Source organism: Bos javanicus, chromosome X (genome assembly GCF_032452875.1).
Source record: "Bos javanicus breed banteng chromosome X, ARS-OSU_banteng_1.0, whole genome shotgun sequence".
NCBI lineage: Eukaryota > Metazoa > Chordata > Mammalia > Artiodactyla > Bovidae > Bos > Bos javanicus.
In genome coordinates this window covers 70,664,403-70,680,342 of record NC_083897.1, presented here as the reverse complement: position 1 = coordinate 70,680,342, position 15,940 = coordinate 70,664,403, and the positions used below count along the sequence as shown (strand labels likewise).

Below are 15,940 nucleotides of genomic sequence, written 5' to 3'. Positions count from 1 at the left end.
CTCAAAACCCAAGACAGAGAAAACTTTAAAAACTGAGAAAAGAAGGCTTGTTACATATAATGAAACAAAGATAAAAATAAAAGCCCAATAGGCTGCCATATGCATCAAGCTGCCCTGAGATATGACCCTGCCCACCAGTGGTGGGGTGCCAGTCCTAGGTTTCCCCAGGTCCTGTAGACAGCCACCCTGGCCCCTGGTCCCACCCACTAGCAAGCCAGTACCAGCTCCAGGACCACTGGGGCTGAACAGCCAGTCATGCCAAGACAACAGTGAGCCATCAACAACCACATGACACGGCCTAGCAGCCAAGTGGGCTGGAAGCCAGCCTGGCTACCAGTATGCCCAGAGTAGGTGGTTTTATAATAAGAGAAGGACCCACAAAGCACACATATGGGTCATGTGTAGGATATATAGCTCTGGTGAATGGAGTGGAGTATGCTGATTGGCACCATAGGCTATCTGCTATGTAATTCCACTTTGTGAAGATGAGCAAACATAACCGACCTACTTAGCAAATATAAATAGATACAGAGAACTGGGCAAAATGAGGAGACAAAGGAATATGCTCCAAACCAAAGAACAAGATAAAACTCAGAAGAACTAAACGGAGTAGAGTAGAGGAGAGAAATCTATCCAATAAAGCTTTCAAGGTAGTGATCATAAAAATGCTCAATGAACATGGGAGAGAATAATGGATGAACAGGGCAAGAAGTCTAACAAAGAGTTACAAAATATAAAGAAGAACCAAATGGAACTGAAGAATACAATAACTGGAAAACATAAAACTAGAAGGAACCAAGAGTACATCACATGATACAGAGAAACAGATAAGTGAACTGAAAGATAGAATAGTAGAAACCACCTAAGCTGACCAGAAAAAAAGGAATTTAAGAAATGAGGATAACTTTTTGGAACAATACCAAGAGTAATAATATATGCATCATATGGGTCCCAGAATGAGAAGAGAGAAAGGCACAGATAATTTATTTGAAAAAATAATAGCTGAGAATGTCCCCTCCCTGAAAATGGAAATGGACACCCAGCACCAGGAAGCAACAGAGTCCAAAACAAGCTGAACCAGGAGAGACTTTCACCAAGCCTCACAATACCCAAAATGGCAAAATTATAGATGGAGAATCTTAAAAGTGGCAAGAGAAAAGCAACTAGATATACACAAGCGAATTTGTGTAAGACTTTCAGTTGACTTTTCAGCAGACCCTGCAAACCAGGAGTGCCACAATATATTTAAAGTGATGAAAGGACAAAACATACAACCAAGACTACTATACCTAGCAAGGCTATCTTCAGATCTGAACTGGAGAGAATGTTTTACATAGAAGCAAGCACTAAAAGAATTCAGTACCACTAGACCAACAGCTCTCCAAGAAATGCTAAAGGGATTTCTCTAAGTAGAAAAGATAAGACCCAAACTAGAAATATAATAATCACAGAAGGTACAATCTCACCAGTAAAGGAAAACGTAAAGATCAATCACTTATAAAACTACAAGGAAGGTTAAAAGATAAAAGTGGTAAAATACACACATAAACTAATTAAGAAATAAAAAACGCATGCAAAATATGATGTTTAAAAACATTAAATGTAAGAGGAGTAAAAATGCAGGGTTTTTAGATGAGTTCAAACTTAAGAGATCATCAACTGAAAACAATCATATATATTGTAAAATATAAATATCATGGTAAGAAAGCAAAAACGTGTAATAAATGACACAAACACATACACAGTGAGAGACAGAGATAGAAATAGAAAGGAATCCAAATATAACACTAATTATAGTCATCAAATCACAAGGGAAGAGAGCAAAAGATGAAGATAAAAGGACAAAAACAACCAGAAAAAAATTGACAAGAGAACAGTGAGTACATACCTACTGATAATTATTTAAAATGTAAGTGTTGCAATCAAAAGACATAGCAAGGGGCTGAATGACTAAAAAACAAGATCCATCTCTAAAAGACTCACTTCAGATGTAAACACTGACAAAAACTTAATGTGAAGGGATTAAAAAAAAGTTATTTTATCCAATTGGGAACAAAAGAAAGCTGGAAATTCCAGAAAGATGGCAGAGGAGCAGGCGGATGTGGAGTACATCTCTCTCCACAGATGCATCAGGAACACACCTTCAGATGCAGAAGATCTCACAGAACACCAGGTGAGAGCAGGCAGGAGTCCCTCACCACTAGAAAGGAATACACAGGTCCACACAAATCTTGGCAGGATGAAGGAAGGAAGGGAAAAAGAGGAGAGTGAGCAGGACTGGACCCGTATCCAGGGGGTGAAGGAACTGAAGCAGGGGTCAGATCCCCACATCAGGGCAATTGTTTGGGACAGAGGAAAAGCATTTGAGGCTGTGGGAGAGTGCAACAGCTGATCTACGACAGTCTGAATGGAGTGAGAACCACACAGACAATCCTTGTTGCAACACTAGATTCCCTGGACAGGGACCCAACTCCCCTGGAACGCATGGTAGCGGGGAACTGGGGCATATGGACTGGAAACCAATCCCAGGGCAAAGACTGCTGTTGATTGTGGTGAGAAGGCCTGAGGGGAAGTAAAGGAGGGGATCATAGTGGGGAATGCCTTTGGAGGAAAGCTGGGCAGCCATGGAGGCAAAGTGATACTGCTGAGTAATGTGCAGACAGTGGAGCCATCAATGTAGCCTCTCTTCCCTCATATGCCAGTGCTGGCAGCTGACCAACAAAGACCCCAGAGAGGGTGGCCCTTTAAGTACTTGACAAACTGAGCAATAAAGATCCCAACCCAGGAGATCCTTGAGAGTCTGCTGCACCAAGCAACAGAGAAGGACCAACCAGGGAGGCCCTTGGAATGTCAGCTGCCAGAGGCTAGAAAAAGACTCTAATATTGCCACAGCTGCAGAACCTCAGGCTGCCAGTGTTCCTGCATACTTGGCGCTAACAGGGTCCCTGTGATCCAAGTGCAGCACCACCTCCACATCTGGTCCTCACTAGGCAAGTAAGTCCTCCAGGGCAGCCTCATGAACAAGCTCCTGTGGATGACTCACATGCAGAGGTGGGGATAAAACCACATTGAACCCTGGGGGCAGTGTGGCTAAGGAAGAGGATCAAAAACCTTCCCACCAGCTGTACAAACTACAGATGAAATTCACACAATCAACTAGGGCAATGTGAGTTCCCACAGAAGAAAACCACTAGCTCTGGCAGCTGTGGACACTGGAGGCAATAACATACAGTGGTAGGTCCAGATTAGAGTCTGAGCTGTCCTCACAGCAGGCCCAGAGAGCAGCTCATTATCAGAGGATACTCTAGGGATGAGGAGGTGAACTTCGACTCACAGTGAGGGAAAGGACAGTCAGCTGTGAAAAATATTTATTCTTCTTCTTATATTTTGATTTGTTCTATAGTTGGTTCTGGATTTTTTCTTTTTTCTTACCTTTTGCTGTGGCTGTTGATTTTATTTTTACTATTAATTCTATTCAAGCTTTTGAAAACTTTTTTCAATCACACATTTTTTTTTTCCATGTAACTTGTTTATTTGATTATAACCTCACATATTCTCTACGTGCAGTAATCTTTTTTTTTTTAATTTTATTTTATTTTTAAACTTTACAATATTGTATTAGTTTTGCCAAATATTGAAATGAATCCGCCACAGGTATACCCGCGTTCCCCATCCTGAACCCTCCTCCCTCCTCCCTCCCCTACCCTCCTCTGGGTCGTCCCAGTGCACCAGCCCCAAGCATCCAGTACCGTGCATCGAACCTGGACTGGCGACTCATTTCATACATGATATTATACATGTTTCAATGCTATTCTCCCAAATCTCCCCACCCTCTCCCTCTCCCACAGAGTCCATAAGACTGATCTATACATCAGTGTCTCTTTTGCAGTCTCGTACACAGGGTTATTGTTACCATCTTTCTAAATTCCATATATATGTGTTAGTATACTGTATTGGTGTTTTTCTTTCTGGCTTACTTCACTCTGTATAATAGGTTCCAGTTTCATCCATCTCATTAGAACTGATTCAAATGTATTCTTTTTAATGGCTGAGTAATACTCCATTGTATATATGTACCACAGCTTTCTTATCCATTCATCTGCTGATGGGCATCTAGGTTGCTTCCATGTCCTGGCTATTATAAACAGTGCTGCAATGAACATTGGGGTACATGTGTCTCTTTCCCTTCTGGTTTCCTTTATATACTTCTACTGCTATGTGGCTTTTTGCACTTCTGTGGACTTTTTTATTCTTTTAAAATTTTTTGTTCTTGCTGTTTTTGTTTGCTTTTCTTATTGTTGATGTAGTTATTCTTTATATATATATATATAAATCTTTATATATATATATATAAATCTCTCTCTATATATATATATAAATCTTTTTATACACTTCTATTTAACACAGCTTTTCTACTGTTTTCTTTTCTTCCTTTTAATTCTTTATTTCACCACATTTGTTAGTTTGTTTTGTTTGCTTTATTCCCTAGTTGGCACTCTGCTTTGGTTTTGTTTTCTGGTTTGCATTTTAGTTTTATTTTTAATTGATCAATAACATTTTTGGTTTCCTTTGCTCGGCAGGTCACTCTCTTGTACTTTTTCTTTGGACTGTTTTGGTTTGGTGTGTGTGTGTGTACATGTGTATGTTTTCCTTTGTTTTTGTTATTATTTGTCTGATTTTGTATTTACCATTTGTCTGGGGTTTGTCTTCTGTTTCTTGTTTTTGTGTGTTTGTTTTAATCCCCTTTAATGCCATAACAAACAGATTATGAAATTTTGGTTCCCTAGCCAGAGATCAAGCCTGAGCCTTTGGAGAGGGAGTGCTGTCCACTACACTAGACTGCCAGAGAACTCCTGATGCCAGGGAGTATTAATAAGTGAGAACTCCTATGAAGGCCTCCACCTGATAAGACTCAGCATCACCCAAATGCTGGAAGTACGCAGAGCAGGATGCCTCATGCAAACAAGGAAAACAAAAATACAAACTCAATCATCAGCAGACAGGCTTCCCACAAAAACCCCAAAACATAGCCCCTCACACAGCCTTGCTCATGAGAGGGAAAAAAAAAAAAAGCACATCTCCGCCCACCAGAATGCAGGCACAAGTCCCTCCCAACACAAAACCTACCCAAACTACTGGACCAATGTCACCCACTGAAAGCAGAGACCCAAAAGAAGAAGGAATATGACCCTAAAATTTGGGAAAAGGAGAACTCAGAAGAAGTTAGAAATAAAAATGAAAAGACAGAGAAAACTGAAGGAATAAGGGAAAAACTCACAAGACCAAATAAACAGAGGAAACAGGCAAACTACCTGAAAAACAATCCAGAGTGATGATAGTAAAGATGTTCCAGAACCCTGAAAACAGAATGGAGAAAATGCAAAAAACAATTAACACACTTTAACAAGGACCTAGAAGAAATAAAGAATAAACAAACAGAGAGGGACAATAAAATTACTGAAATCAAAACTACTCTAGAAGGATCAACAGCAGAATAACTGAGACAGAAGAATGGATAAGTGAGCTGGAAGACAGAATTGTGGAAGTAACTCTGCTGAACAGAAGAATAAAGGTAAAAGAACGAAAGAATCAAAAGAATTGAGGATAGTTTCAGAGACTTCTGTGACAATATTAAATGGACCAACATTCGAATTATAGAGGTCTCAGAAGAAGAAGGGAAAAAGAAAGGGTCAGAAAAAATTTCTGGAGATTATAGTCAAAAACTTCCCTAACATAAGAAAGGAAGAAATGGTCAATCAAATCCAAGAAATACAGAGTCCCATACAGGATAAATACAAGGAAAAACATGTTGAGACACATACTAATCAAACTAACAAAGAAATAATACTAAAGGCAGGAAGGGGAATGCAACAAGCAACATGCAAGGGAAACCCCAAACGATTAACAGCTGATCTTTCAGCAGAAACTCTCGAGGCCAGAAGGAAATGGCAGGATATACTTAAAGTGAAAGTCACTCAGTCCTGTCCGAGTCTTTGTGACCCCATGGACTATACAGTTCATGGTATTCTCCAGGCTAGAATACTGGAGTGGATAGCCTTTCCCTTCTCCAGGGGATCTTCCCAACCCATGGATCTAAACCAGGTCTCCTGCATTGTAGGCGGATTCTTTACAAGGTGAGCCACGAGGGAAGCCCCTCAGGGGGCTTAAAGTACTGAAACGGAAGAATCAACAAGCAAGATTATCCAGCAAAGATCTAATTAAAAATTCATGGAAACACCAACAGTTTTACAGACAAGTAAGGGTTAAGAGAAATTAGCACCACCAATCAGCTTTACAACAAATGTGAAAGGGACTTCTATAGGCAGGAAACACAAGAGAAGGAAAAGATATGCAAAAACAAACCAAAATCAATTAAGAAATAGCCAAGAGAAACATACATATCAGTAATTACTTTAAACGTAAATGGATTAAATACTCAAAGCAAAAGACACAGACTGGCTGAATGGATATAAAAAAGACCCATATATATGCTGTCTACAAGAGACCCATTTCAGACCTAGAGACACATACAGACTGAAAGTGAGAGGATGGAAACAGACAGTTCATGCAAATGGAAATGAAAAGAAAATTGAAGTGGAAATTCTTATATCAGACACAATAGACTTTAAAATAAAGAATATAAGAGATAAGGAAGGACACTTCATAATGATCAAGATATCAATCCAAGAAGATGTAACAAGTGCAAATATTTATGCACCCAACACAGGAGCATACACTCATCAACACATAAGGAAAACACTAATAGACATAAAAGGGGAGATTGACAGTACCACAATAATAGCCTAGTATTATAGTGGGACTTTAACAACCCACTTAAACCATTTGACAGATCACCAAAACAGAAAAGTAACAAAGGAACACAAGCTTTAAATGACACATTAGACCAGATAGACTTACTAATTTCTTTAGGACATTACATTCAAATGAAAAGAATATACTCTTTTTTCAAGTATACCTGGAACATTCTCCAGGATAGATCACATTTTGTATCACAAGTCAAGCATCAGCAGATTTAAGAAAATTGAAATTATATGAAGCATCTTTTCAGAACACAATGCTATGACACAAAATATTACAGGAAAAAAAAAAAACACTGAAAAAAAAAGGACATACGAGGTTAAGCAATACTTTTTTTTTTTTTTTAATTTATAACAGTGAACAGGCTACTGAAGAAATTTAAAAGGGAAATCACAAACATCCTAGAAACAAATTACAATGAAAACATGAGGATTCAAAATCTATCAGTTCAGTTCAGTTTAGCCGCTCCATCATGTCCGACTCTTTGTGACCCCGTGGAGTGCAGCACCCAGGCCTCCCTGTCCATCACCGACTCCTGGAGTTTACTCAAACTCATGTACATTGAGTTGGTGATGCCATAAAACCATCTCATTCTCTGTCGTCCCCTTCTCCTCTTGCCTTCAATCTTTCCCAGCATCAGGGTCTTTTCAAATGAGTCAGTTCTTCACATCAGGTGGCCAAAGTATTGGAGTTTCAGCTTCAGCATCAGTCCTTCCAATGAATATTCATGACTGATTTCCTTTAGGATGGACTGGTTGGATCTCCTTGCAGTCCAATGAATTCTAAAGAGTCTTCTCCAACACCACAGTTCAAAAGCATCAATTCTTCAGTGCCCAGCTTTCTTTATAATCCAACTCTCACATCCATACATGACTACTGGAAAAACCATAGCTTTGACTACACAGACCAAACCATAGCTTTGACTACACAGACCTTTGTTGGCAAAGTAATGTCTCTGCTATGCTCTTTAGGTTGGTCATAATTTTTTTTTCCAAGGAGCAAGTGTCTTTTACTTTCATGGCTGTAGTCACCATCTGCAGTGATTTTGGCCACCCAAAAATAAAGTCTGTCACTGTTTCCATTGTTTCCCCATCTATTTGCCATGAAGTGATGGGATGAAATGCCATCATCTTAGTTTTCTGAATGTTGGCTTAAAAAAGATAACTTCTTCACTCTCTTCTTTCACTTTCATCAAGAGACTCTTTAGTTCTTCGCTTTCTGCCATAAGGGTGGTGTTATCTGCATATCTGAGGTTACTGATATTTCTCCTGGCAATCTTGATTCCAGGGTGTGCTTCATGCTGCCCGGTGTTTTTCATGATGTACTCTGCATATAAGTTAAAAAAGCACAGCCTTGACATACTCTTTTCCCAATATGGAACCAGTCTGTTGTTTCATGTCCAGTTCTAACTGTTGCTTCCTGACCTGCATACAGATTTCTCAAGATGCAAGTCAGGTGGTCTGGTATTCCCATCTCTTGAAGAATTTTCCAGTTTGTGGTGATCCACACAGTCAAAGGCTTTGGCATAGTCAATAAAGCAGAAATAGATGTTTTTCTGGAACTCTCTTGCTTTTTCGATGATCCAGCAGATGTTGGCAATTTGATCTCTGGTTCCTCTGCCTTTTCTAAATCCAGCTTGAACATCTGGAATTTCATGGTTCATGTACTGTTGAAGCCTGGCTTGGAGAATTTTGAGCATTACTTTGCTAGCGTGTGAGATGAGTGCAATTGTGCAGTAGTTTGAGCATTCTTTGGCATTTCCCTTCTTTGGGACTGGAATGAAAACGGACCTTTTCCAGTCTTGTGGCCACTGCTGAGTTTTCCAAATTTGCTGGCATACTGAGTTTAGCACTTTAACAGCATCATCTTTTAGGATTTGAAATAGCTCAACAGCAATTCCATCACCTCTACTAGCTTTGTTTGTAGTGATGCTTCGTAAGGCCCACTTGACTTCGTTTTCCAGGATCTGGCTCTAGGTGAGTGATCATACCATTGTGATTATCTGGGTCATGATCATCTTTTTTGTATAGTTCTTCTGTGTATTCTTGCCACCTCTTCTTAATATCTTCTGCTTCTGTTAGGCCGATACCATTTCTGCCCTTTATTGTGCCTATCTTTCCATGAAATGTTCCCTTGGTATCTCTGATTTTCTTGAAGAGATCTCTAGTCTTTCCCATTCTATTGTTTTCCTCTACTTCTTTACACTGATCACTGAGGAAACCTTTCTTATCTCTCCTTGCTATTCTTCGGAACTCTGCATTCAAGTGGGTATATCTTTCCTTTCTCTCCTTTGCTTCTCTTATTTTCACAGCTATTTGTAAGGCCTCCTCAGACAACTATTTTGCCTTTTTGCATTTCTTTTTCTTGGGGATGGTCTTGATATCTGCCTCCTTTTACAATGTCACGAACCTCCATCCATAGTTCTTCAGGCACTCTATCAGATCTAATCCCTTGAATCTATATTTCACTTCCAGTGTATAACTGTAATGAATTTGATTTAGGTCATACTGGAATGGTTTAGTGGTTTTCCTTACTTTCTTCAATTTAAGTCTGAATTTGGCAGTAAGGACCCAGGAATCAAAATCAAAAGCATAAAATGACAAACCATTAGCTAGACTCATCAAGTAAAAAGGGAGAACAATCAAGTCAACAAAATTAGAGACAAAAAAGAGGTTAATGAGACAACGCAGTCATATAAATGATCATAAGAAATTATTACAAGCAAATATATGCTAATAACATGGACAACCTGGAAGAAATGAAAAGATTCTTAGAAAAGTTCAACTTTCTAAGACTGAACTGGGAAGAAATAGAAACTATGAATAAGCCAATCATAAGCACTGAAAGTGAAACTGTGATAAATAAATCTTCCCCAAAAGAAAAGCCCAGGGCCAGATTGCTTCACAGGTGATTTCTATCAAGCATTAAAGAAGCGCTATCACCTGTTCTGAAACACTTCCAAAAAATTCCAGAGGAAGGCACACTTCCAAACCCATTCTCCAAGGCCACCATCACCCTGGTACCAAAATCAGACAGAGAAATCACATAAAAATAAAATTACAGGCCAATATCACTGATTAACATAGATGCAAAAGAGCTCAACAAAATTCTAGCAAACAGAATTCAATAACACATTATAAAGATCTTACACTATGATGAAATCAGGTTTATCCCAGGGATTCAAGGATTCTTCAAATACAAATCAATCAATGTGATACATCATATTAACAAACTGAAAGATAAAGGCCATAGTAGTATCCCAAAAGACACAGAAAAAGTTTTCAAGAAATTTCAGCACTCATTTATGATTAAAAACTCTTCAAAAATGGGCACAGAAGGAACCTACCTCAACATAATAAAGGTTATATATGATAAACCCACAGCAAACATTATTTCCAATGGTGAAAACTCAAACCATTTCCTCTAATATCAGGAAAAAGAAAAGGGTGCCACTCTCCACTATTAATAACCAAGTTTTAGAAGTCCTCACTAAGGCAATCAGAGAATAATAAGAAATAAAAGGAATCCAGATTGGAAAAGAAGATGTAGAACTCTCCCTGTTTGCAGATGATATGATACTATACATAGAAAAACCTAAAGATACTACCAGAAAATTACTAGAACTAATCAGTGAATTTAGTAAAGCCACAGGATACAAAAGCAATACATAGAAATCACTTGTATACCTATGCACAAAAAGTGAGAAAGGAAATTAAGGAATCAATTCCATTTACCACTGCAACAAAAACAATAAAATACCTAGTAATAAACCTACCTAATGAGGCAAAAGAGCTCTACACAGATTATTACAAGACATTGATGAAAGAAATCAAAGATGACATAAACAGATGGAGAGATATTCCATGTTCCTGGATTGGAAGAATAAATGTTGTGGAAATGACAATACTACCCCATGTAATCTACAGATTCAATGCAATCCCTACCAAACTACCAACAGCATTTTTCACAGACCTAGATGAAAATATTTCACAATTTGTATGGAAACACAAAGACCCCGAATAGCCAAAGGAATCTTAAGAAAGAAGAATGGAGCTGGAGGAATCAACTTTCCTTATTTCAGATTATACTACAAAGTTACAGTCATCAAGACAGTATGGTACTGGCACAAAAACAGAAATATAGACCAGTGGAACAAGATAGAACACCAGGACATAAACCCATGCACCTACAGACAACTTATTTTTGACAAGGGAGCAAGAATATACAATGGATAAGGTAAGATCTCTTCAATACGTGTTGCTGGGTAAACTGGACAACCATGTGATATGAATGATATCAAAATATCAAAAGAATGATATCAGAATCCTTCCTAAGAAGATACACAAAGACAAACTGAAAATGGATTAAAGACCTAAATGTAAGACCAGCCTATCAGACACTCCTAAAGGAGGACATTCTTTAAGGTAGAATAGGCTGTGACATACACCATAGCACGATCTTCTATGATCTACCTCCTAGAGCAATGAAAATGACAACAAAAATAAACAAGTGGAACTGAATTAACCTTAAAAGCTTCAGCACAGCAAAAGAAACTAAACAAAGTGAAAAAGAAAACCCTCAAAATGGGAGAAAATAATTGCAAATGAAACAACTGACAGAGGATTAGTTTTCAAAATATACAAGCAGCTCATGCAGTTCAATACCAGAAAAACAAGAAACCCAATTAAAAAGTGGGCAAAATATGTATACAGACATTTTTCCAAAGAAGACATAAAGATGGCTAATAAAGACATGAAATGATCCTTAACAACTCTCATTATTAGAGAAATGCAAATTAAAACTACAATGAGGTATCACCTCAGACCAGTCAAAATGGCCATCATCAAAAAATCTACAAACAATAAACGCTGGAAAGAGTATGGAGAAAAGAGAACCCTCTTGCATTGTTGGTGGGAGTGTAAACTGATACAGCTGCTAGAAAGGACAGTATGGAGATTCCTTAAAAAACTAGGAATAAAACCACCACCTGACCCAACAATCTTACTACTAGCCATATACCCTGAGAAAACCATAAATGAAAAAGGCACATGTACCCCACTGTTCATTGCAGCACTATTTGCAATAGCTAGGACATGGAAGCAACCCAGATGTCCATCAACAGATGAATGGTAAAGAAGCTGTATCATATATACACAAAGAAATACTACTCAGCCATAAAAAGGAATGCATTTGAGTCAGTTTTAATGAGGCAGACGAAACTAGAGCCTCTTATACAAAGTTAAGTAAGCCGGAAAGAGTAAAATTTTGTATACTAATGCATATATATGGAATTTAGAAAGATGGTACTGATGAACATATTTGAAAAGCAGCAATGGAGATGCAGACTTATAGAACAGATTTGTTGACACAGAGCAGGGAAGGAGAGGGTGGGACAAATGGAGAGAGTAGCAGGGAAACATATACATTATGATACGTAAAATAAATAGCCAGTGGGAATTTGCTGTATGACTCAGGGAGCTCAAATTGGCATGCTGTGATAACCTAGAGGGGTGGAATGGAGGTTCAAGAGAGAGAGGACATATGTATATCTATGGCTGATTCATGTCGATTTATGGCAGAAACCAACACAATATTGTAAAGCAATTATTTAAATTAAAAATAATTAAAATGTCAAAATTAAAAAAAAAAAGACCTAAGTTCTAATAAGTGCAAAAACTGTACTATTGATGAATCTTTTGAAAACAAAATTAGAAATGTAAAATAACTAGTGCCATTAGCCTCTGAGGGCCTTGAAAATGTAAAAAGTCTTTAAGAACAGGCTAGAGTCCATGGGGTCACAAAGAGTTGGACACAACTTAAACGACTTAGTATACACACACGAAAACAGCTATAAAAAAAAAAAAAAAAAACCATGTGGAGTCTAAACAACATGCACTAATCAACCAAGAGATCATTGAGGGAGTAAAAACATAACTAGAGACAAAGGAAAACAAAAACACAATCAACAATTCATAATCTACAGGCTATAAGGACAGCAGTTAGTAGAGGGAAGTGTATAGTGATCCACGTGTAGAAAAGCAAGCAATAAAAATGGCAAACAATCTACCCATTTAGAAGGATTAGAAAAGGTAGAAATGAATAAATTCTTAGGAAGGTACAACCTTCTGAGACTGAACCAGGAAGAAAAGGAAGAAATAGAAAATATGAAGATATCAATTACATGTGTAGAATCTGTTATTTAAAAACTCTCAACAAAATAGCAGTGATATTTTTCAAAGAACTAGAACAAATGATGGCAGCAGGGGTGTAGCTCAGTGGTAGAGCACATGCTTAGCATACACAAGGCCCCAGGTTCAATTCCCAGCATCTCCATTTAGGAGTTCTCCCTTATTGGGGGCCACTGGAAGAGACATTTAAAAACTCCCAACAAAATGTCCATGGTATTTTTCAAAGAACTAGAACAAATGATACTACTAAAATTAATATGGAATCATAAAAGATCCAGAATTGCCAAAGCAATCCTGAGGAAAAAGAACAAAGCAGGAGGCATAATCAACCTTCTCAGACTTCAGACAATACTACAAAGCTACAGTAATCAAAATATCATGGTACTGGCACAAAAACAGACATACAGATCAGTAGGACAGAACAGAAAGCACAGAAACCAATCCATATACCTATGGAAAATTAATCTTTGACCAAAGAGTTAAGAATATACAGTGGGGCAAAGACAGTCTCCACAGCAAGTGATGTTGGGAAAGCTGGACAGTCGCACATAAATCAATGAAGTTAGAACACACCCTCACACCATACACATATATAAACTCAAAATGGCTTAAAGAATAAATATAAGACAAAACACCATAAAACTCCTTGATGAGAACATAGGCAAAACATTCTATGACATAAATTGTACCAGTGTTTTCATAGGTCAGTCTCCCAAGGCAACAGAAATAAAAGCAAAATTACATGCATATGACCTAAACAAACTTATAACCTTTTACATAGCAAAGGAAACCCTAAAAAAATTAAAAATAAATAAAAGACAACCTATGGACTGGAAGAAAATATTTGCATATGATGTGGCCCAAAAGGCTTTAATTTCTAAAATATACAAACAGCTCCTACAATTTAGTAACAAAACAAATAACTCAAATGGAAAATGGGAAGAACACCTAAATACAGTGGTTCACAACATTTTTGGCACCAGGGATTGATTTCATGGAAGACAATTTTTCTACAGACGAGGGGTGGGAAGGATGGTTTGGGGATGATTTAAGTGCATTACATTTTTTGGTGCTTTATTTCTAATCTGATGCTGCAGATGATCTGACAGGAGGTACCAGTCCGAGGTCTGGAGGTTGGGCACTCCTGCTTAAATAGAAATTTCTCCAAAGAAGATATGAAGATGGCCAAAAGGCACAAAAAAGATGCTCACCATCACTAATTATTAGATAAATGCAAATCAAAACTATAATGAGGTGTCACCTCAAACCAGTCGGAATTTAAAAGTCTAAAAATAATAAATCCTAGAGAGGGTGTGGAAAAAAGAGAACCCTTATGCTGCTAATGAGAATTTAAATTGGTGTAGCCATGATGGAAAACAGTACAAAGGTACTCAGAAAACTAAAAATAGGGGTGCCATATGATTCAGCAATCCTGGGCAAATACCCAAACAAAAGTATAACTCAAAAAGATACATTCACTTCTATGTTCATAATAGCACTATTTAAAATATCCAAGACAGGGAAGTAACCTAAGTGTCCATCAATAGGTGAATGGGTAAAGAAATAGTGGTATATATACACAACAAAATATTACTCAGCCATAAAAAGAATGAAATATGCCAACTGCAGCAACATGGATGGTCCTAGAGATTATCATGCTGAGTGAACTAAAGAGAAAGATAAACATCACATGATATCACTTACATGTGGAATCTAAAATAACAAAAGAAATTAACATACCCACGAAAAAGATATGACTCACAAATATAGAGACTTCTGGTTTCCAAAGTAGGTGGGGCAGGGGAGGGAAGGATTGGGAGTTTGGGATTAACAAATGCAAACTACTGTAAACAAAATGGAAAAACAAGGTTCTATACAGCACAGGGAACTTCCTAGGAACTTCTCTGGTGGTCCAGTGGTTGAGAATCTGCTTGCCAATGCATGGGACACAGGTTCGATCTTTGCTCTGGGACAATTTGACATGCCACAGAGCAACTTAATCAACGTGCCACAACTACCGAGCTTATACAGTCTAAAGCCTCTGCTCTGCAGCAAGAAAAGCCACTGCAAAGAGAAGCCCATGCACCACAACTAGAGAGTAGCCCCCACTCACTGCAACTAGAGAAAGCCTGCATGCAAAAATGAAGACCCAGCAGAGCCATAAATAAATATTTTTAAAAATCCTAAAGAGGCTACCAGAAAATAACTAGATCTCATCAATGAATTTGGTAAAGCTGTATAATATAAAATTAATATAAAGAAATCTCTTGCATTCCTATATAATAACAACAGAATATCAGAAAGAGAAATCAAGGAAATAATCTCATTGGCCATCACATGAAAAATAATAAAATATCTAGGAGTAAACCTACCTAAGGAGGCAAAAACCTGTACTCCAATAACTATAAGAAATTGTTGAAAGAAATGGAAGATGACACAAACGGATGGAAGGATATACAACGTTCTTAGAATGAATCAATACTTTGAAAACGACTATACTACCCAAGGCAATCTGTAGAGTCAATGCAATCCATATCAAATTACCAATGGCATTTTTCACAGAACTAGAACAAAAAATTTTTAAATTTGTATGAAAACACAAAAGACCCCCAACAGCTCAAACCATCTTAACGGATCTGAAGCAATAACATGTCCTGACTTCAGGCTATACTACAATGCTATAATCTTCAAAAAACTATGGTATGGGCACAGAAATGGACATATATTGGGTTTGCCAAAAAGTTCCTTGGGATTTTTCCGTGAGATGATTCTAGTTGCACTTAGTTGTTTTTAACTTCACTTGAAACAATTTTATTAGATTGTATTGCACAAGCTTTCATATTACCAAGCTTTAAAAAATTTGGTGAATTTTTTTATAGCCATTTTAATATTGAAGAGGAGAGAAAGAAAAAAATAATTTTGGCATATTAGGC

At 37.7% G+C, this 15,940-nt stretch overlaps 1 protein-coding gene and 1 pseudogene across 19 annotated transcripts in view; one reads left to right on the top strand and one right to left on the bottom strand.

Moving 5' to 3' along the window:
- Nucleotides 1-15,940, top strand: part of LOC133243105 (endogenous retrovirus group PABLB member 1 Env polyprotein-like) — a 486,815-nt pseudogene that overhangs the window by 133,984 nt on the left and 336,891 nt on the right.
- RPS6KA6 (ribosomal protein S6 kinase A6) overlaps nucleotides 1-15,940 on the bottom strand; it is a 192,628-nt gene that overhangs the window by 6,808 nt on the left and 169,880 nt on the right. For 14 of the 19 annotated variants that reach the window (XM_061409582.1, XM_061409581.1, XM_061409591.1 and 11 more), the window contains one exon: nucleotides 5,313-5,357. The exons of the other annotated variants lie outside the window; for them this stretch is intronic. In XM_061409582.1, the coding sequence (XP_061265566.1) occupies nucleotides 5,313-5,357 (45 nt within the window). The remainder of the gene's footprint in view (nucleotides 1-5,312; nucleotides 5,358-15,940) is intronic. 19 annotated transcript variants of the gene reach the window in all.